At 31.5% G+C, this 24,073-nt stretch overlaps 1 protein-coding gene across 1 annotated transcript; it reads left to right on the top strand.

Annotated features, from left to right (window-relative positions):
• Positions 1 to 1,762: 1,762 nt before the first annotated feature.
• LOC146998664 (uncharacterized) lies at positions 1,763 to 20,275 on the top strand. The gene is made up of 6 exons (XM_085810248.1): positions 1,763 to 1,954; positions 17,468 to 17,492; positions 17,622 to 17,659; positions 17,736 to 17,820; positions 17,981 to 18,046; positions 19,914 to 20,275. The coding sequence occupies exons 1-6, from the start codon at positions 1,763 to 1,765 to the stop codon at positions 20,036 to 20,038; spliced, it is 531 nt and encodes a 176-aa protein (XP_085666374.1). The 3' UTR covers positions 20,039 to 20,275.
• The last annotated feature ends 3,798 nt before the right edge of the window (positions 20,276 to 24,073 follow it).

Here is a 24,073-nt window from a genome sequence, read left to right as displayed (position 1 = left end):
GACACCAGACTCGCTCTCTGTCGAGTAGATCGCAAAAAACGACCCGTTCTTCCAAGGAGCTTAGAATAGAAGGAGGGAAAGTTCAACTGAAACGGTGAAGCTTGGCGGCCATGTTCCTGTTATCGCTGTGACTTGTGCAAGGAAGTCTGTAATTGCATTTTTTTTCTGTTCTTTTTTAAACATGTCAGCTTGTGTTGTATATGGATGCACAAACAAATTTTTGAAAAAGATTCCTGGGATTACTTTTCACGCGTAAGTATTGATTTTTTTAACTTTTTTATTTGATTAAAAAATATCGCAATGTCATGTTGTTTTCTTTCCAGATGTGAAAAAAAGGACTTAATCAAAATATGTTAAATACATTTTAATGTTTCTGTTTATAGCTGGCATGTTCTTGTTCCTTAACATACAATGATGTATGTTAGGATTTAAACTGTATAATTTGAACGTTTTAGGTCATTCGTTTGATAATTTTCTTGTAAAGTAAGACACCAATTGTTACTATTTTTATGAATTGTAAAGGTGTTAAATAGAGTAATACCTTTCTTTATGTATTAATTATTATTCATTTTTAAGTTTTTTGAACTGTTAAGAGTATAATTTGTGCATTTGATCAAGATAAACTAACTTTACTGTTGTTAAAATTTTTCTGCATAAATTTACAAATTTGTGGGCAGTATAGCGATAAAAGTAAGTAAAATATTTACACAACTGAACATGTGGAAAGATGTGTCCAAAAATATAGGTCTAGGTATATTTCTGTAATTCAGCTTAATTCAAGGCAATTTCTTTGAGATTCATAAATATGAAACGCGCATAAATTGAAATCACTGAATTCACACAAATCTGTTTTATTTGATTAATATTTATTTTCTTGTAGTTATAAAGTTGTTGGTTGTGAAAAGAATCTATTTAAAACTTTCATTTAAAAAAAAGTCCAACCCGTGACTATTTTTTTAGATAAGTATCTGCTATTAATTTCAGGTTAAATATATTTTAAATGATTCTTTAATAAATTACAATATTGTGAATAAATCAGAAATATTACTTCTTGAAGGATAAACTGGAAAGTACACCCAACGGGTTGCTAATAAAACCTAAACAAATTCTTGAAATATGCAGAAACATTATTTTTAAAGGCTTTAATATTATGCACATGCATTTAGATTTCGAACTATATCTTAATGATTTTCTGTATGTAGTAAATTACGGATATCATCTTTATAACTTTAAAACAAAAAACTAACAATAGCGAAGTATTTCATTATAAATTTTACATATTTTTAGTGGAAAATACATGCACCGAACAGTTTAAAAACACGGACGTTTCACTGAGGTAATGCAATGTTTTGAAGTTACAAACATGGACGCCGCTTGTTCGGTGGAGTTTCATTCCCCGATAGTGGAGGAAACTGCGAACCCTCCCTCCTTCTATTCTAACCTCCTTGCGTTCTTCTATCTCGACGGTGTCCAGACTAAGGGGCGAATTCAAGTGCGACGCTTTCGTAATCGCAGTTTCTTCATCGCAGTAGGGCGTTCCTAACAGAGCCTAGCAAAGCGAATTCAGTTGCGACGCTTTTGCCCTCTCGCAATCGATGACGTCAAAATAGCAGTTGGAAACCAGCTATCTCTCCAGCTAGGAAAGCATAACCGATGAACAGAAGCTGTTATCCAATGAAATTGTGTATCCCTGTAAACAAATTCACGTTGTTCGATAAGCGAAGGGAACTTGAACATTAGCGTCTTGTTTTCGGTTAAAATCATGCAAAGATCAAGTAATTTCTCTGTGCGAGAATCGGTAGTTCTTGTAAATTCTCTTGAGAGTTACAAAGAACTTGTTAATGGAGAATTAGGAAAATCATACGCTAATTTAAATGAACAAGAAGAAGCATGGAGTGAAATTGCGGAGATTCTGAACTCTGTTGGGTTAGGAGTCAAAAGGACTGGACAACAAGTAAAAAACAAATGGATCGATTTGAAAAGCCGCACAAAAAAGAAGGCAGTGAAAATAAAAAATAATCATTTCGGTACAGGAGGAGGGCCAAGTACGAATATGAATTTTTCATATGGTGAAGAAAAAGGCCTTGCTCTGTGTTAAGTCATTAAGACTATTTAACTGTAAGATTACGTCATTTTTTCTCTTCTTGGCGCCTTGCATGGCGCAGATGTTCATTACAGCAACCCTGTAAACGCTTACTCAGTTTTTTTTTATTGCTGTTGTTATTAGTAGTAAGTCATCGCTTGAAAGATGGCACGCATTTGATTAAAGTTGTCGAATAAAATATTTAGTACAGTCCACTTCTAGTTAATTTGGAATTGTTGTATAACAACGCACGCATCGCATGAACACTTTATGGCCCGCCGAGCCACAGGTAAAAGATATCGTTGCTAAAATTAACTTTTTAGAACATTTAGAATACTTTCGTTTGGTTGTATTACGCATAACTTCATATAGAGTGTTTGGAATGCTTTCGTTTTCGTGTGGATTACGCAATTAAGATTGAATACTGTGTCATCGTTCATTTCCGGTGTTGCTGTCGAGAAATCTGCAATCACGGTAAGTGATAAATTATTTATTTGTTCATGATGAGTGAATTGAAAACAATTAAAGCTAACAAAAAGAGTTTAAAATGCAGTATCAGAAAGTTTGAAAATAAGGTAAATTCTACAGTGGATGAAGCAGATATTTCCTTATTGGAGTTATACGAATCAAAAATATTAGAATTTAAAAAGGAATTAAGTAACATTTTCGATTCTTTATTTGCACATTGTGAAGAAAAGGACACTGACGAATTCATTAAGGAAAAGGAAAATGTAGTAGATAATCTCGATGAAATTCATTTGAAAATTAAAAGAAAAATTTCTGAGATCCGTTCTCAAAGGAATAGCTGCTCAAATGAAAACGGTTCGAGTAAAGACATAATTTTTTCGGATATAAAATTGCCTAAATTGTCTCTTCCAATATTTAGTGGGAAAATCGAAGAATGGATTGAATTTGAGGATTTATTTTCCGCAGCTGTGCATAAAAATAGCAAATTAACTAATGCGCAAAAATTGCAATATTTAAAGAGTTCGTGTAAGGCAGACGCTTTAAATATTATTCAGTCCATTCCAATTTCAGATTCGAATTATGACATAGCATGGAATCTGTTGGTTGATCGCTATTGCAACAAAAAAGATTTGATCAATTCTATCATAAAGAAATTAATTTCTATACCTCAAACGAGTGATTCTACTTCGTCGCTTTTAAAATTTATCGATAACGTGCATGAATGTTTACGATCCTTGGAAGCATTGGAGCAAAAGGTGGAAGAATTTTCAGACACGTTAATTGTTTATTTATTAGTTGAAAAGTTGGATAGAAATACTCGGTGTTGGTGGGAAAGGTCACTTAAAAAAGACGAGATAGGAACGGTTAAACAACTGACATGTTTTTTGAAGGAACACGCTCGCACCCTATCACATTACAAACCTCCGCATGGGGAATCGAAACGTTCATTTAATACCAAGGCTCTTACATCACTTTCTGAAAATTCAAAAAATTGTCCTTATTGTAAAGCTGATCATTTATTGTTGAAATGTGCGCAATTCTTAAATCTAACAGTCAAGAAACGATTGGAATTTGTAAAGACAAAAAAACTATGTTTCAATTGTTTATCTTCGGTCCACACAATCAAGGACTGTAAAAGTTCTAATACATGTAGAAAATGTCAGAAATTTCACAATTCGCTCTTACATTTTGATCGAAATGAAGAAAATTTCGATAGAGCAAACGGCACATCGAATCAAATCACAAACAAGACTAATAAATTTAGCAGTAATCTTTCTCCAAATGCTGATACATTTACTCCAATGGCAAGCAGCCAAAAGGTTAGTGACACTAATGAAACCAACCAAACAAAGTCCATTAACGGTACTGCGCTGAATATTTCCAGTTCTTTTAATAAACAAGTTCTACTTTCAACTGCAATTATTTTCGTTAAGGGTAATGATGGAAAATTTATCTCGTTGAGAGCCTTGCTGGATTCCGGTTCTCAAAATAATTTCATTACTAAAGAAGGTGCTGAGTTATTGAATTTGAAGAAAAGAAAAATAAACGCTTCTATTTCAGGTATCAATGGTACAGTTATGGGTGTTAAGGAAAAAGCTATAGCAACCATCGCTAACGCTACTAGAGATTTTATTCGTACCTTACAATTTTTTGTTGTTCCAAAAATAACTCGGGTAACGCCTGCTAGATATATAAACATTTCTGATGTTAAGCAGTTGCAACTCATTGGTTTAGCTGATCCAGAGTTTTATAAACCTGGTCAAATACATGTTTTATTATCTAACGAAATATTTTTTGATTTACTGGGAACAAATAGAATAAATATGCAAGACCTGATTCTCCATCAGTCAGTTTTTGGATACATCGTTAGCGGGTCAGTGCACATGCCGCAGCAAGGCAGTGTTGATAATTTTTGTGGGTTTGTGGAAAATGGGGATAATTTATCTGACAACATGAGAAGGTTTTGGGAGATTGAAGGTATTAATGAAGCAAAAAAAGTGAAAAGTCAGGAAGAGGAATTTTGTGAACAGCACTTTCTTCGTACACACACGAGGCAAGATGATGGCAGATATGTAGTGGAAATGCCAATTAAGGAGGAAGGACTTAGCCTTTTAGGCGAATCGAGAGAAAACGCTAGCAAAAGACTGAATTATCTACTTAAACGCTTCACTCGCAATCCCGCAATGAAACACTTATACGAAGATTTCATTAAGGAATATAATGAATTAGGCCATTCCGAAGAAATTGATGAAGGGGATAGCTCTAGTTTCTCATATTATCTTCCTCACCATGGGGTTTTCAGGCCCGAGAAACCTAGCACTAAACTTAGGGTAGTGTTCGATGCCACTGCTCCTACGACTACTGGAATTTCGTTAAACGATATTCTGCTGAATGGAGGGTTAGCTCAAGACGAACTATTTGATATTATTTGCAGATTTCGAACGCATAAAATTGCCTTCACAGCAGACATTGTAAAAATGTATCGTCAGATTTTGATTAAAGAACATCAAAGAGATTTATTACGCATCTTATGGAAGAGTAGTGAAGAAGAACCAGTTAAGGTCTATAGACTGAAGACTATAACTTACGGTACTTCCAACGCACCATATCTAGCAACACGCACACTTAATCAATTAGCAGAAGACGAGAAAAACAATTTTTCGTTAGCAGCGCCAATAGTACAAAGGGATTTTTATGTCGATGACGTACTCACAGGAGCCCATACTCTAATAGAGGCTAAAGAATTACAGTCGCAATTGATTAACCTATTATCACGTGGAGGAATGCGTCTGCACAGATGGTGTGCTAATCATCCTGATCTTTTGCAGTTTCCGGATGGACAAGAGGAATATTCTTTCAGTAATTTCGATGACGATCAGAGCATCAAAACTTTAGGATTATTATGGAATCCAAAGATAGATTGGTTTTCGTACAAATCAACCATCAAGAAACCAAATACTTACGAAAAGAGAACAGTGTTGTCTGATATTGCTCGCATTTATGATCCATTAGGACTGCTTGGTCCAGGGATAACAAAAGCAAAAATCTTCATCCAAAGACTTTGGTTATTGAAGCTTGATTGGAACGATCCGCTACCCGAAAGGATAATTAAGGATTGGCAATTTTTTATTGATTCAATGCAATCTATCAACAATTTGAAAGTCAGTAGATATGTTTTACAGGATAGTTTTTCTGATATACAAATTCATGGATTTTCAGATGCATCAGAACACGCATACGGAGTAGCCATCTATTTACGCTGTAGAAGTGACAATAATTTATCTTCACATTTGCTTTGCAGCAAGTCCAGAGTAGCTCCACTAAAACCGCTGACAGTACCTCGACTGGAACTCTGCGCAGCTGTACTGCTAGCACAGCTTGTTGCAAAGGTGGTGCCTTTATTGAAATTGGACATCAGTAAAATATGTCTGTGGTGTGACTCAACCATAGTGTTAGCATGGCTTCAGAATCCCCCGCATGTACTAAAAACTTTTGTTGCTAATCGAGTGTTGCAGATCCAAGAGCTAACACAGACATGCCAGTGGAATTATGTGCGTTCAGAGGAGAACCCGGCAGACCTTATTTCCAGAGGACTGAATTTTGACAAGCTGCATGATGCTGATCTGTGGTGGAAAGGTCCTCCATTCTTGAGTGAAGGTGTCATACCTAACAGGAACATTGACTTTGAACAATTAGAAAAAACAGAGACATTTTCTAATGAACTGAGAAAAAGAACTGACATTGCTTGTTTATGCACTTTGCCTTCAAAATTTATTGATAATGTCCTAGATATCACTAACAATTATTTAAAATTATTACGTATTGTTAGTTATATTTTCAGGTTCATTTGGAACTCTAGGTGTGCAAAACAGAAAGGAGCACAGAGAAGAACAGGAGGAGTAAGTTCAAAGGAGTTAAATGAGGCAGAATCCTTTTTAGTAAGAGAGGTTCAAAAATGTAGTTTTTATTCAGATTATAACTCCCTCGCACAAGGTAAACCCATTAATAATAAAAGTAATTTACTTTCTTTGAACCCTTTTTTAGATGCAAATAATGTAATGAGAGTAGGAGGCCGATTACAAGGGGCCAATGTAATGTTTTCACAAAAACATCAAATAATTTTGCCTGTTAAATGCAAACTAACTAAGCTGATTGCTGAGCATTATCATCAGAAATATTTACACGTAGGTTCGCAAGCATTATTGTGTTTTATGAGACAGAAATTTTGGCCATTACAAGGTAGGAATATAACTAGAAAGATTACCCATGAATGTATAATTTGTAGTAAAAATAAACCAGTCACTATCGAACAAATTATGGGGTCATTACCTGCAGAGCGCGTAAATCCAAGCTCACCCTTTAATCATGTCGGCACCGATTTTTGCGGTCCATTTTTTATTAGGTACAAGGGACAGAGGAAAGGAAATCTTCATAAGGTATATTTAGCTCTTTTCATTTGCCTTATAACAAAGGCAGTGCATCTCGAACTAGTGAGTGATCTCACCACTGATGCATTTATTGCCACCTTAAAGAGATTTATTGCTAGGCGCGGAAAATGCTCAATCATTTTCTCAGACAACGCAAAAAACTTCGTTGGCGCAAATGCCGAATTGCAAAGAATTAACAATTTAATTAGAAATCCTGACAAAAAATTAGCAGATTATTTAGGTGAAGAAGGAATAGTATGGAAGTTTATTCCCCCACGGACACCTAATTTTGGTGGACTATGGGAATCTGGAATAAAATCCGTGAAATATCACTTAAAGCGGATTGTAGGTAATGCAAGGTTGACTTTCGAGGAGTTATTAACTGTAGTAACTCAGATAGAGTCTGTTTTAAATTCTCGCCCTATTACTCCCTTATCTTCCGACGTAAATGATTTAGAGGCATTAACACCAGGCCATTTTCTCATTGGAAGACCCTTGAATGCTATAGTAGAACCCGAATTAATTGATATACCTGAAAACAGACTCTCAAGATGGAAACGAACTACCAGATTTGTCCAGTTGATATGGAATCGTTGGCATAGGGACTATTTAAACACACTACAACAGCGTTCAAAATGGAAGGTAGAACAAACGAATATTAAAATAGGTATGCTAGTACTAGTTAAGGAGGATGAGCTTCCTGTCTGTAGATGGGTGTTAGGGCACATTACAAGAATTTTTCCTGGAGTTGACGGTAAGGTTAGAGTAGTCGAAATACAGACAGCAAAGGGCATCATTAAACGTGGAATTACAAAAATTGCAATTTTACCCCAAGAAGAAACTTCCTAAGTTAGTTAAGTGTTAGCTTATTATTATAAAACTTGTATTGTACATTGTATTGTGTATAAAATTTTTATTGAAAATTGAATATTATTATATTGAATTAAGAGATATTATTCGTATTGCTTTATTGTATAAGGTAGTAATTGTACAATTTTGTAGGTTATTATGAGTATTATCGCACGAAATTATTGAAGTAACCCTTCAATGCCGGGGGGTATGTTAAGTCATTAAGACTATTTAACTGTAAGATTACGTCATTTTTTCTCTTCTTGGCGCCTTGCATGGCGCAGATGTTCATTACAGCAACCCTGTAAACGCTTACTCAGTTTTTTTTTATTGCTGTTGTTATTAGTAGTAAGTCATCGCTTGAAAGATGGCACGCATTTGATTAAAGTTGTCGAATAAAATATTTAGTACAGTCCACTTCTAGTTAATTTGGAATTGTTGTATAACAACGCACGCATCGCATGAACACTCTGATAGAGAAGACTTGTGTTGAAGGCATCACCTCAGTAGAATTTGATACTAGTGCACAATATTTAATAAATGTAAGCATCTTTTGAATTTTATAATGTGTTTGTTAATTTCAGATATATAAATGACATTTTTTTCATGTGTTATGATGTTCAAGATATTACTGATATTCAGGGTGTTTTAAATCTTATTAATGTCATTAATAAATGTGAAAAGCGAGTATGATATTCATAAATAACTGAATTTTCTGTTAAACATTTTATAAAATAGTTATAAGTTACTGAATACTTTTTTTCTAGTTTTGAGTGCTTGGATTTAAATTTAACCCTCTCAGCGTTGCGAACGGATTTTTCCGTATTGAAAGATGGCTTTCCAAAGCGTCACACACGGATTATTTTCCCAACTTTTGATAAATCCGAAAGCGTTTCAAACGATTTTTCCTGCCTTACATTTTCCGTCTCGAAATCGTTGAGGACGGAATATTCTGTACTGTCGTCCCCTCTGACCTCCTTTCGCGCTTAATTGGCAGTGGGGAAACAGCGATCGTTAGAGGAAGATGTTACAATGGGAGGGTCATAAATAAAAACATCAAATCCAGCCGTACCATCTGCCGACCTGAGGGCGATTTTCGTGCCGAAACTGGAAAATACTGAAAAGCCTTCAACGCAAACCTTTTTATATATGTGAAAAATTTGCGAAGCAAAATTTCTTCTGCAAAAGTAAATGTAATTTGCACGGAACCCATGAATAACTTTTAAAGAATTCAGCATTACCTAATTTACAAATAATTTCTTTTAGCATAGAATAAGTACTTAAACAGGTATCTAACAATGACTGTAAAAACCGAGAAATTTGATATAATTTTTGTTTTAGCTGTGCGCATTGATTAAAAATATTGTATTTTTTAAAACTATTATAACAGTTCACAAAAAGAGTTACTTCAATATATATTTTGAATAATTGTTCTGAAATAAAAATGAGATTTTTGAAAGAGTTCCAATCTTGTAATTCCGTTTCAAACTAATGTGTCATTTATATGTTTGTATCGAAATTCATTTAGTTGATTGAATGCGATGTATGGACATTTTATTATTGAAAAATGTGGACAAGGTGCGTTTCCTTAAAGAAAAATTCGTTTGACACTTCTGATTTCTCGTTTAAAACGAACTACTGATAAACTTCCTTGGCATGATATGAAAATCATTCGCAAATAATATCCTATTTGATTAAATCGCTTTTTGACGTTGATAAAATAAAGTACTGAAAGTACATGAAATCGAATGATGCATTTTTTACCCTAAGCAAATTACTTCCGTTTTACTGAAAGTGTTATCGAATAAAAGGGTCCGGACGATATTTGATTATGAATATTTTACTGTTATGAAAATGTGTTTATTTCCAAATTTCGAAACGGTTGGGACGTAAAATTCTCAGCAGGTAAGAGCAAATAATTATGAAAAATAGTTGTTAGTAGAAAAGAAATGTAAATAGCTTTTTATAAAATCGTCGCAAGCATTATACGAAAGTGGAAAACATATGATGGTGATCTGGGTGATGCAAAAAATTTCGAAAAAGGAAATAAGAATTTCCGATTATTTGTCTATATCAAGATTTGAAATGACACAATTAGATGCTCAGATAAAGATAGACAACTTTCATGAAGGACTTTTGATGGGAAAACAATTTGTTATTTACGACTACGGTTAATTAAAACAAAGGAGGGCTGTCTCTGTATGGAGAGGGATGCCTTCTTGGAAGACTTTTAAAAGAAAACTGGCTCGTATTCACGTTCCAAGTGGGAAAACTCAATTTCAGATCAAACTACTAGTGTTCAGTGACGTTACTGCTCGGCCGCTAGTGGACGTTATTTATGGCTAAGGACTGATGAGTTATGTTAAATTAGGTACTGATTACCCTTTATTTTTAAATTCATTAATTAATACTTATGATTGGGGTTTTGCTAAAAAGGCCAATTATATGCATGTATTTCTTGAAATCAGTTTTCATATCTTTTATAAAATTTTATGTGCAGATTTTATGGCATCCTTCCTTCACGTCCACTCAAATAATTCCACAGCCTAAGAACAAAATAGAATTATTTAAAATTTAATATCTATGCTTCGTTTGAAATATTTCTCTTTGGTTTGGTTTACTTGAACAGCGCTCGAAGGCTATCTGCCAAAGTAGGGAGGCCTTCATGGAGAACTGTCTAAGAGAAAATGCCTTCTATACATGTTACACAATGGAAAAATCACGAAAACGTCCATGCAGCCAGCCCGTTCGCTGAGATTCGAACCGAACTACCCGTGTTCAGCAATTTTACTGCTTGTCCATTGGTGAGCGTATCACCTTTTGAGATAATTATCATAATATTATATGTTTTAATAGGCATCAATAACAATCAATGCTTACTGTTGTGATTTACATTTCCAGTGATGTTAATCTCGTAATTAATACTCTTCGCTCTGTGCCTAAGAGCAGTAAAGCTTCAACTGAGGACTTTTAAAGCGGAACTGGCTCACATTTCTGTAATTAATACAAATGTGGTAATATTATTCTTGTCACTGTCAATGATACCAATCGTACGATTTGGTATTCACTTTCGGAGCAAAAATACATTGAGAAAGAAATCAATTTGGGGACAAATAAAAAAGAATTGATGAAATAAGTATTATAAAAAAGCAAAATTCTTTTATATCTGGGTCATTTGTTACCATTTACTTTGTGTTTTAATATCTTTTCATATTTTATTTCAGTATTGCTTTATTAATTCTTAAATATTTTGTAAAATGCAAAAAATTTGTGAAATTCATGTTTTCTTTCAATTCTAAATATAATTTTCTTTCCCAGTTCTAAAAATGTATTCTTGATATTATAGAATAACAAAAAGATATAGTATTCACTAAATCAATGTGCAATTATCGTTAATTAAAGTGCATTTTGGTAGTAGATTCCTGATAGTTGTAATGTACACATGCTTCAAAAGGATTACACGACTAAACAATTTTTTCACCGTTCCGGGCAGAACCGTCGTTCCAATTTCAAATAAATAAATGCAAATAAATTAGGCTTCAGCACAACGACAGTTTTTTGACTCATTTTATTACAAATGTGTGAAGCAAATTTTTTTTTCGTTATGCAAAAGAAATAAATATGTCGATGAATAATATGTTTCTCAGTGTGCTATTAGAATAAGAAATCCATACTCGTCTGACGCAGATTAACTGATGTATAATTTTAATCAAAATTTTGCAGGAGAGATTTCAAGTAATTACTTTCAAGCACTAACTACACAGAAGTTGCATTTTTAAGTTTTTAAACGCAGTTTTTGATCGTTTCAGCATCTTTTATAAGTGCTTATTTCTCTAAATTTTCTTTAGCAAGGTAAGGAACAACACATTCAATGGCACTTTTTTTGCACAATCGCTTTGCAGACACTTAAATTTCACAAGTCTCTCATGCATTCGTAGACGAAATAGTCCATAACTGAAAGCCTAATTTTATTCAGTTAATTTCTTACATTAAAATCATAACCACTTGTACTCTTTTTAAGATGTTCTCGGATAAATAGGCATTATTCTAAAATATAAATGATAAAATTATTTGAAATATAATTTTTCCTTCTCAAATCAAAACAAAATTTATTTCGCCAAAATATAATAGAAAATAATTTTAGAGCTATGAAAAAAATTCAAGATGAATAAATATTTTAAAATTCATTCAGTTGTATAAGAAAGTAAATAACGGCAGCACAACATTATAAATCATCATCAGAATATCAGCTGAGAGCTGTAAAAAAGTTTCATTCCTACTAAATGGCTTATATGACTCTCCTTTTATAAAAGCTCGAAAAAGAGAACATATATATATATATCACGTGCATTTGGTGAATTGCCGTATTAAAGGCATTGCTGTATGAAATAACAAGCAAGCCCCCAAACAAGCAAGTCTGGAGCCCATTCAAATACCCTGTAGAATTTTAACAAATTATTTTATAGGATACAAATATGCACATGCTTTTTATGAAATATGCAAACCTCATGCAAATATAATTCTGTTTTATTAAAATTAGCGATTATGAAATTTATTTTAATATAAATATATTACTCTACATAAAGAAACCTGCAGGCATCTTTACTCCCATTATTTTTCTATTATTATCATCGAAAAAAAAAGTTTTTTTTCTTATAATAAGCTAATTAGATTAGTTTAAAAATACGACCTGTGAAACTTTTTATCCTCCTTGCTTCATTTTTTCTTATGACAGTTACGCATTTTCTTTAACTTGTTTATATAAAATCCATTTATTTTAAATACTTTTCTAAAACGTTTTATAAGAAATAAGAAAATAATGCTAGCGCAAAATATGTGGTTGAAAAGTTATATAAAACTGGGTTCAGTACCCAAAACAATAAATAAAAAATGAAAACAGATTTTATATTAGTCCAAACGGACATTTTTTTCATTTAATGGGAAGAATTCATTTAAATGAATTCTTCCCATTAAATTAAGGCATTGAAAATGAATAAATTACGCGTTTTCTTTTGTAAAAAAAAAAGTATCTTGTTGAATTTTAGTTTACATACATGTTTCGAGAGCATTTGGTTTAACGTCATTTTGGGCTAAAAATATTTAGAAACAGCATATCATTAGAATTTCCGATACACAGGCTCGCAGCTGTAGACAAAAATGTTTTATTCCTTACAGTGTTGCCATTGCTCGCTTTGAAACTGTTGAGTTTTTTAATCAAAAATCCGGTAACATTTTACAGAATATGAAATAGACAATAAAAACATATTCCAAATTCTAAATTCGGGCTTCCAAGTGTCCTTGTTCGGGTGGAGGACTATGTGATCCAAAATGTGACGACTCTAGGTAACGTTGTTTATCCGCAATGCGAGAAACATACATACGTTCATGTAGATTCTCATTATTTAGTTTCTTTAAATAAATACAGGGCGATAATATTTGGTGGCTACAGTTTGAAAAGTGATTCGGGCATTTAAAGTGATTCGACGCAAAATGCCGTTTCGAAACTAATAGCCCTTCTGTACTAACACTCATTTGGATTTTAAAAAGGAATTATAAAATTAAAAACATTAAAATAAAATCCAGAAGCTTTCAGATTTTATATTACGTCCAAAGGACTTTTTTTGACGCTTTGTGTGTTACCTTTATTTATTAAATACCATGTTCTTTGCAATTAAAGCACATAAATTCCAATTCAACAGCAATATCATAAAATATTTAAAAACAAAATATATTTAGAATTTCCGATAAACAGTCTCGCACGCGGGAGATAAAAACATTTTATTCATTACAGTGTTACCACTGCTCGCTTTGAAACTGATAGTTTCCTAATCAAAGATTCGTCAAAGTTTTACAAAATATGAAAGAGATAATTAAACAAGTTCGAACTTAAAAATTCCAGTTTTCAATGTGCATATTCGAGTGGGGGATTACGTTATTCTTAATTTGATGGCTCTAGGTACTATATTTTTAATATTGCAAGACATATATTCATGAAGATTCTTAATTATTTAATTTCTTTAAATATAATACAGAACGATAATATTTGGTGGAAACAATTTAAAGTTGATTCGCCGTTTATAGAATCCGCTGTAAAATACCGTTTTGAGACTAGTAGCCCATCTATCCTAGCTCCCCTTTAGGGTTTGATATATATATATATGTATGTATAATTATAAAATCCGTTCTTAAATTTTGTATATATTATGCACATATTTATTATAAAATTGAAGCATTTTGCAGAAGATTTTCCTACAAAATTGTACTCACAGAAATGCGTTCTTACATTCGGTTAAACGTCTTTCTCTTACGATACTGAGAAAAGTTTAGCGTCTATTTCTAAAAACAGATCAAGTATTTTCAAATAGGGTGCATGTTGAAAAGAAGAAAAAATAGGGCATGCGTTGAAAATTAGGGGAGGGACGATAAGAATGAAAGGTAATGTGCATTGTCATTCTACGTATTATATATGACACCTTTGATGAAAAAGACTTCTTTTCAGCTATCCAGGAGAGTCAGTACGCTTTAGTCATATATAACTATTATCTGTTCGTATAACTTGGCTCACACTGTAAAATTTAGAACGATGCGAAAGAAAATTCTAAAGTGCATTTCACATTAAAATTTTTCCAATATCGATATTGCCTGCTAATTGCATTAAAATTAGCTAACTACAGAACAGAAGAAATATAGTAAGACTAGAATTCTCTTATTGCGAGTGTCGAGTTTAGTACTGTATGCGAATAAAAGTTTTGAATTGGTTTCGTCTAGTTGAACCTTACTAATAGCCGAATGACAAAACACTTGCCGATAGTTTGATTTAGGTTCGAACATAGACGAATGGGATGACTGCATCATAGGTGTTTCGTGTAAAGTCAGTTTCCCTTAGAAAGCCCTTCACGATAGCAGCCCTAGTATGTTTGCAATAAATAGCTCTCCTATGTTCTGCAATATCCAAATACTAGTATAAACTATTTTTTATTGAAAATGAATAAATTACGCGCTTTGAAGTATCTCGTTGAATTTTAGTTTCTTAGAGGAAAGAAGGAATAAAAGATTACATATTTATTTCTAACTGAGCCAGCCAGCCATATGAACAAAACTTAATTTTGCTTCTTTTAGTTGACGTAGAAATATATTGTGCATTTTGGTGAATAAAAAGGGTTTTACACTTCAGTTTTGCCTTAGAATGTCTATTTTGTATTTTGCTTTACGGAAATTAAAATCTTTAATTTTTTTGTTGCAAACCCTAGATGCAAAAAACATTCTCTGTATAAGAAAATAACAGTCACACATGTACGTAATAATAAATAAATATGATCCTATAGGAAGCAAAGACTTTTGTTGCCAAGACTTTCTTAAATATTCAGATAGATTGCGATCCTATTATCCCGGGTATTCGTTGAAATTAGTTGAATTTCTGTTGCTTACTTCTACTTCAGTGCATGTTTTATATAATTTCTAATATTCGCACTTTGATCATGTGTATTCTTGAACACATCAATATTTTTTAGAATAACCTAACTGAAAGAAGATGAATCTAATCATGATCATATCTATACAATTTTATTTTAAAATTCGTTATCATTTGCATTTTTTTTGAGCGCAAACATAATATTTTTCTTTTCATATTTCAAAACAATCACCATTTACACCCTTTAAAAGTAACTGCATATTATTATACTGAAAAATTAAATTTAAAAATGTATAGAATTCTGGGAAATCTTAGTTCATTATATCGAAAACCAAATTATAAATATAAATATCTATAAAAGTTTATGTTTCTGCATTAGGTAACTACACTGAAAGTAATACCGATAAGTTCAATAAAGCGCATCAAGCGCATATTATTTATATCCGTAGCTTCAAATAAACTCTGCATCAAAAATACCCGAAGTTGCAAATAAAATAAGAAATTTTCCAAGTTAACAAGATATTTTACTTTATTTAAAAAAGTAAACTATCTTGGGAACTATCGAAAATCATATTGTTTTAGTGAGAAAGTATTCCTTTTATCCTAGCAAGCAAACGTATATTAGAAATAAATTCAATAACTAAAGTGAAGGGTATTAGAAACAAAAAAAATATTTCGATATTACTGCCGTATGCACATTGATTTCCATAAAATTTAAATAAATATATATATATATATATATAAACGCGCACACACACATGTACATATACATAAAAATGGAGGTTTATGAACGGAAAAAAATTAAAACATTTATATTTTTTTTAAGTCTTGATTTTCAAGTTTCCTCAAAATTTTCATTTGATAACAAAATCCATAGCATAAAGCGAACAGTTACTGTTACAAGGTCAGATCGCTTTCGAAGCATTCTACTTCTTGAAAACTCTCGAAGGGCAAAGTTCTGACAGTGATTGGTACTTTTAGAGCCGACACTAATGAGTTCATCCGTCACCACCGGTTCCGGTGGTGACGGTTCATCTGGATGATTCTCCGCAGGTGTAGGGGGTAAAGAAAACTGTTTAACGCTTTCGGTGGATACAGTGACAGAAAGCTTCCACGCTTTTGAAAAGCTTTGATGACAAAGCTGCTGACGCTTTACAAAACAATACCTTATCTCATTCAAAACGCTCGGAGGGTTAACAAATCTGTTCTTATTTATTTGAATTAAGTATATAGTTATAAAACCGCAGGTTTTAGTCCCGTTTATAATTCAAGTAATATATCCAACATGGGAGAAACTGTAATTTCTTGTATAGTTCAAACAGGCAAAAACTGTAGAAAATATGTTCGTCTTTAAATATGTTCGTCCTCAAAATATGTTCGTCTTTCAACTGCAGAAGAATTATATATATATATGTGTGTGTGTGTGATTTATAAGAATATTTGTGATCCTGCATGAAAGCTTTCCTTTTCTTAAACAGATAGTATTCTTTATGTTTGTCATAATTCAAATCTATATTCTGATGGTTTGTGAATTTCATGACATCTTTTTAACAAGTGTAATAATGTTATTGCCTTATCAAAAATGTAAAGATAATGTGTTAAAATTATGATTTTTAGAAGAATAACATTAAAATGTTTTTAATTCCCTGTGTCATGTATTAAAACATCTTTTATTCTAGCAGTTTTTGAATACCTTGATACTGAAATCGAAATAATAATATGTCATAAAACATAATTTCTGATTTGTTTTTCATTGAAAGAAAAAGGTTACTTAAACTACAATAAAATTTCATTTCTAGTTTTCCATTTCTGATAATAAATGTTTATATATGTCTAACTATTTCAAAATATGCCATTAGCGTCTCGTTTTCGGTTAACATTAGCGTCTCGTTTTCGGTTAGTGTCAGATTCATAGTGTCACACACACACTTTTTCCTAAATATTTACTTTAACGAGTTTGGTAGGTATTACTGTTGGCTAAATCTCACCAAATACACCATTTATTACATTATTTTATTTATTATTTACACCATTTATTATTATTGATAATACAAATTGCGAACTTAAAGAAATGTGTAAGCTGGTTTGCATTAGCAGATTTCCAGTTTCCTGCAGAAAACCTTAATTCTTTAAATTTCAAATAATTTTTAAGTAACAGTTTTCTAAAGTTTCAATTACTGTATAGTTAAAATTTAATTAAGTAATATATACTAATTTATTTATCTTCAGGAACGAAGAAAACTGAAAGGAAATAGTAAGTTGTTACAAAATTAATTTTAAAATTTAAAACTCATTTTAAAAGTATATTTAAAAAGTATATTTTTATTTTGAAATTATTTGCTGTATAATTTTTTGTCTTATGTAATATTTTATTTTTTGGAAGCTTCAGAAAATTCTGTGATACATACTCCAAGCCAACAGGTAGGTGCTGATACTAATGTGTTACTGCATTATACAATAGGTATGTCTGTTTCTGTAAACATTTATTATATTTCAGGGATCATCTTCAGTAAACAATTACAGAATATCTGATGGAAGCAATGAAAATTTTGCAGTCATAGAGAATGATGAAATGCCTACTGGTATTATATGCTATCTTTTAATTATGATTATTGCCATTTTATGATTATACAAAATAAAAAATTATCTCTGATTTTATAAATATGTCATAGCAAATTGTTGAGTAAATCATACTTATTTCATACGATTTCTTCTAATTTTTTCTCCCTAAATTTACTTTAGGAAACTCTACACCACAATGGCATTCTGCAGCTGAAACACCACAATGGCATTTAAGGAAACGAAAAAGTTTGTATTCTTGTTGTATAAAATTACAGTATATATGCTTTTAAAAGCCTTATATGTTTTTGCCTTATTTATATGTGTCTAAATAAACAAGGAAAACCATATAGTATAAAATTATAAGATGTAAATGAAAACAATTGTATAATTTATTATTTTTGTTGTAAATAAATTGCCCTTATGGAATTCACTAATAACATTCAGGAGGGGGAGGTAAAAATATGTGAAATGTTCTAAATTAAATGCTCTGGTAATCCATTTTTTAAATAAGTATTACTTGTGTAATTGATATTAAGGTAAGAAGTTCTGTTGTACACAAGATATGGCTATCTTCAAACCAATTTCTGGCTCGCATTCTTAAAAATTTTAATCTAACATGTAAGTAAAATTCTACAATTTAAGAAGTACAGTATATATAGTATTCAAATTAGTGTAGTAGGCAAATTCGAAAAAAAAAATATGACACTTTCTTTTTCATCAGCCAGCAAACTCAACAATCCTCTTACAATTCATTGTGAGAAAAAAAGTGCACTTTATACAAAAACATTAATAAAAAAAATGACTGTTGAATCCAGAAGATGGAAATATGCATGAACTGAAATGAACATCTGCTGCCTGCATGTTGCACATAAACAAATTTTGGCAACATTATGGTTTGTCACGTACATAATTCTGTGCATGAATACTTTTTGGAGGGTAGGTGGTTAATCAGGAAGGACCAATAAAATAGATATTAATCATTAAGAAGTGTTTCTATTTCTTTTAAATTATTCATTTGAAAATTATATAATTATCATCTAAGACACAGAGGTGGCAGTTTTCCAGATCAAAGATCTTTCTAATATTAAAATTTTTATGTTATTGTTTATAGGAAGGAGAAAACGCTGTAAACTAAAAATTATCTAAAACTCTTTTAGTAACTTATTGTTTGTTTTGTGCAAGATGTTTTCTAAATGTGAAGAGAAATATAATATGAACAGTAAAACTTATCACAGCAATTACTTCTAACTCTGCCAGACGATGTTAGTTTAAATAACATTGAGGATTACTGGTACTTGTATTTTCTATGTTGATGACATGATCAGAAGACTAACATCATCTTCTTGGCTTAGTTATAAACAGCAATATCATTTTATTCAGAGGCACTTACCATCAGGTAGCAAGACTGTGAAGGAAATCCATAATATTGCTCGAAAATATATCATAACAGGTCTTTTATGGAATTTTCACTTTATATTTAAGAATAGCTTCTCTTAATAAGCATGTAAGGATTATGTTAATTTTATTAACAGTCAAATTTTGAGTTAAACTTCCTTTCCTATCGCTTCTTAATTTCAACTTGACCACTTCCGGCCAGAATGTAGTTTTAGAATCACGTCTGAATGCTAATGAGGAAGAGTGGTATTTAACCGCGAAGTTCTACTGTCTTAGTGAGAGAGATACCAAATATTCTGGCTAGCACACGTCTGCCTTTTTAGGCTACTCTCTCGTAAGGTATTATCACGCTCGGCCGTACTTTAGGCCCTTGATAGCTTCGCAGTCAATTAGCATTAAGGGGCCAACTCTTAATTTAGTTTATTTCTTAAATCTTTTAAGTTGAAGCCAGAGTGTCGGCTGTATTGTACAACTTTAAGTTGGAGTTCTGTTAAATCTTATTTGAATAATAAAAAAGGGTCTTTTAACCCTTTTCAAGTTTATTTACTGTCTCACGAACTCAAATGATTATTCGCTTCCTAGTTCTTAAGATTTTCCACTTTCAACTGTAACTTAGAATTACACAGTGGGGAATCCTACAAGCATGTTGAAATAAAACTGAAACAATCTATTATGTATTAAATTTTTAAATGACAATTTAAAAATTTTTTATTTTTAGATACAGGTTCTACAATCAGAAATAGAAGAATGAGAGAGAAAAGGAAAAGAATGGAAATGGAGAAAATTGAAGATAAAGAAAAGGACATCATTCAGACTCAGCAAAAATATCTGCAATTTATTTGATCAGAAGCACAATTTATTTGAGAAATCTGTAGAAAATCAAAGAATTTGTATTAAAAATCAAAGAAAAATTATTGAAAACCAACATACAATCATAAATATCTTGAGAAAATGAATAACAAAAATTTAATATAACTTTATTTTCTATTCTAATATATTTTTTAAAAACATAGTTTTGAACTCGATACTGAATCATAACAAAAACTGATTTCTTTGCTTAAAATTTAGAAATACACATATTTCTTGATTAGTTTTGGCATTATCAGATCTTTAATGATTATTAAAAATTCACTTTTGACCAAATTCATGTAATTTTTTTCTCATTGAAGCATGTCAGAGTGCTCAATGTGTCATGAGCTTACTTGACCATTGCACATCTTTCAAATCATCATTGCACATCTGTACCCACTTTTTCCTGATAAAATACTATTTCCATATCCCCATACATCTCGCATAACATGTTGTAACACTCCCTTGGTGTTTTTCCAAGTTTGAAACAAAATTTTACATTGCTGCATTTCACCTGTAGCAGCATTGCTGTGCTGTTCACATTATTTGGATAATGTGTACACAAAAACTGTACATCAGGACATCTATCAAGGTATATCTAAAATAGGTAATAAATTATTACAATACGCAATTTAGTTTTGAATTTAATATCAAATTATAATAAAAAGTATTCAATGATTAAAAATCTACACATTCTCCAATTAGTTTTCATATTACCTTTAATTCATTGCAGTCCAATTGTGGATTTTTTATAATATTCCAGCTTCAAAATCTATAAGCTAATTCATAAAATGTATATATAAAATTCTGTTCTGCAAATCCGTGTTTGGCAATTATGGTATAGAACATTCAAAATAAAATTTAGAAAAAAGGAATAAAGCAGAAATAAGTTCAGTTTAGGGAAGAAAATCAAGACACTGCTTTTATGTGTTAGAAAGAAAGATTTGAACGGTAAAGTCATTCCATTCATGTACTGAGAAATATTCGGTTAAAAAAAAATTATATAGCAGTTGAAATCCACTAGCGGTCAAATGGATAAAAAAATTAAATCCCAGTATTTTGTAAATCCAGTAAAAGCATAATCATGTTACTAATAACTACGCATTATGACCAATATATAATGATACTGAACATTACACTTTAAAAATACTTTTATTTCACATAATATTCAAGAGATAATGAAATAACACTGAAGAAAAAACTGTATAGATGATCTTGCCATCTTCGAGAGGTAACACATTGGTCATAGAACTTCTTGGTTGCTCTAATATTCGTCAAAGAAAATCCGCAAGTATCCTAAAAGCACTTATTTTCTGAAAGCTAACCAAGCATACTATATAGACAGTCACAAAAACAAGTGCCATTGGGACTCCATACAGTACAGGCCGATACTATATTAAAATATACGAACGTCAGTATACACTCCAGAGTCGTAGCTAGGGTTTTCAGCGGCCAGGGACAACTGAAGATTTCGCGCCCCCTACTGCTTGCCAAGGATGGAAAACATTTAATCCTAAAATGTCCTAACATCAGTTTGGCGCCCATTGGATTCTGCGCCCGGGGACAGATGCCCCCCTTTCCCCCCTCTAGCTACGCCCCTGATACACTCATAATATTTTTGCACAGACATAAAACCATCATTTAACTGCATAACTCAAATTAAAACTTTTGTTTTAATAATAAAATATACAAATTATTCCTGAGAAAATTTCAGCCATTAATGAGATGAGGGAATTGAATATAATAAAATTCCTTAGACAAGAAAAATTTTAAATAATTTTATAAACCTGCTTGAAACTGAAAACATTAAACATTAGAAAAATTCAGATTTGACTATGGTTACACACACGATTAAATATAAAATATTTCTATCAAAAATATTTAAAAGATTTAATACCAGAGATTTTCTTATTATTATAAAAATACACATGTTTTATGCCAAAGTAAGTAGAAAAATAGTTGTCCATAAAAGCTGCTTCACATGTCTTTCAAAATCTGAGCAAATGGAAAAAATGAGCTTTATAATTCTGTACATTCAAAGACAAATATTCTTTAATCTATTTTGTCACAATCTCTGGTTATAAGTATTTTACATCTCTTTTTAGAAAGCTTAACTCTAAGCACTAGAACATAAGGTTAAAATGCGGTTTAGCCCACTGCTTGGCGATTGTTTTTCAATGGGCAATAAACGCGCCAACATGGCTAACCCGATGTTTTGAAGCTGTATTGTTATTCTGTTGCCACTAAATGTTATCGCCCTGTGTTATATTTAAAGAAATTAAATATTGAAAAATCTGCATAAATGTTTCTCACATTGTGATAAAACAACGGTACCTAGAGCAATCAAATTTTGAATAACATATATTTCCAACCTAATATGGGCATCTGGAAGCCCAAACGTGGAATTTTTTTTATTATCTGATTGATATTTTGTAAAATTTGAACGAAATTTTTATTAGCAAACTCAAAGATTTCAAAGCGAGCAACTGCAACACAGTCATTCCGAGGTGGGACAGCGTTCGAGATAGACGTCTTATCGCTTCGCTCTCTGTTTCCTTGCGTTGCTACCACCCCCGCTACTGTACCATGGAGGTAGGAAAGGAAGGAGGGGCCAGTCAGCACTAGAAGTGAAGCACTACTTTGAAGCTTGGGTCACCAGATGGGGTGTTCTTTGTTTACATTCAGAAGCTCGCTTGACACGGTTCTGATAGTATTTCGACACACGACACTTCCATACAAATCGAAAAAGGAACACTTTCGCATGAAAGAAACATTCATAGTGTGATGGATAATAGCAATTTGTATAATTTAGTGACATTTACGCAAAAATCACATCTTAGTTATTTTTCGATAACTAACAACAGCGCGATTTTGATTATGAATTTGTTTTATGAAATTCTAAGCTGTTGAACTACAAAAATATAAATTTTAAGAAAAATGTTATGCTTAAAGAATGAAAAATACCTTACGGTACATTTAAAATTGTATACGTCTTTCGATACCCTTGATAGAGTATTCGCTACTTTTATTTTATTTTCCAAACGCCAAAATGTTTTAAATAAAACAAATTTTTTTTTACATCCATATATTATTGTTGCATATTATTGCAAAAAGCATGTATCTGCTTTCGACAAAATACGTAAATATTCATTAAATTATTTATAAATGTATTTGAAATGAAGAATTTATTCACTTATAAACAACTGTGAAAGTACTGTGAAGAAATCTAATTATTAAATGTATCTAATTTATAATGATTATAAATGTTATCTAAATATATAATAACCTTAATATTGAATTGTAAACATAAATTGAAATCCTGTTGACAAATACGTTATAAAACTATTTAAGCAAGAATTGTTCGTATTGGAAAGCAATCTGTTAAAAGGTATTGTAAAGCAAATGCTATGAGATGTGCACTTAAGAAAGTAATAAAGTTTTGGAATATGTATTGTTGAAATGAAGGGTAAAAAAAAATCTGATAAGTATAATTAAAAGAATTATTCCCATTACATTTTATAATAACTCAGTTACAAGTTTTAAATAATACTTTAAAAAAAAAAAAAAAAAAAACTTATTTTATTCCCTTTCAGAAATTTTCAGAAAAAGTCAAGTACTATTTAAAGTATTTCGCTAATTCCTAATAATTCTCTAATTTAAAATGAACTGAATAGAGCATTAATTATAAATTGACTTACATTTTTCGATTTAAAAGATGCCTCAGAAGCCAAAAAATCATGTCATATTTAAGAAAGTATTTTAGGAAGAAGCTCTATAAATAGAAAAGAAATAATGCATAATTTTAATATTAATAATACAATAAACTTTGATCTTAATTTTTGTATCTTAAGCGAATAAAATCGAATTACCTTAATTTTTTTTCTAATGTAATTAACGAAAACTTGTGAAAATATTTCATTCAAATTAAACCATTCTGAGAAAACTGTCCTGTGAAAAGTATAGCATTTAATTCCGTTCAGAATGAAATGTTGTTTAAAAATATGTTGTTTTCATATACTTAGGACTCTG

Source organism: Stegodyphus dumicola, chromosome 2, assembly GCF_044657685.1.
Source record: "Stegodyphus dumicola isolate Sdum_Otavi_A_Nest chromosome 2, ASM4465768v1".
NCBI classification, from domain to species: Eukaryota; Metazoa; Arthropoda; class Arachnida; order Araneae; family Eresidae; genus Stegodyphus; species Stegodyphus dumicola.
The sequence above is the reverse complement of the archived record's forward strand: the minus strand, read 5'-3'. Positions and strand labels throughout refer to the sequence as shown.

Excerpts from the sequence above, each read along its gene's own strand:
- LOC146998664 (XM_085810248.1), top strand. The coding sequence starts at position 1,763 with ATGCAAAGATCAAGTAATTTCTCTGTGCGAGAATCGGTAGTTCTTGTA. Across the intron at positions 1,955-17,467 it reads TCAAAAGGACTGGACAACAA|GAACGAAGAAAACTGAAAGG; the intron begins GTAAAAAACAAA and ends ATTTATCTTCAG. Across the intron at positions 17,660-17,735 it reads TACATACTCCAAGCCAACAG|GGATCATCTTCAGTAAACAA; the intron begins GTAGGTGCTGAT and ends ATTATATTTCAG.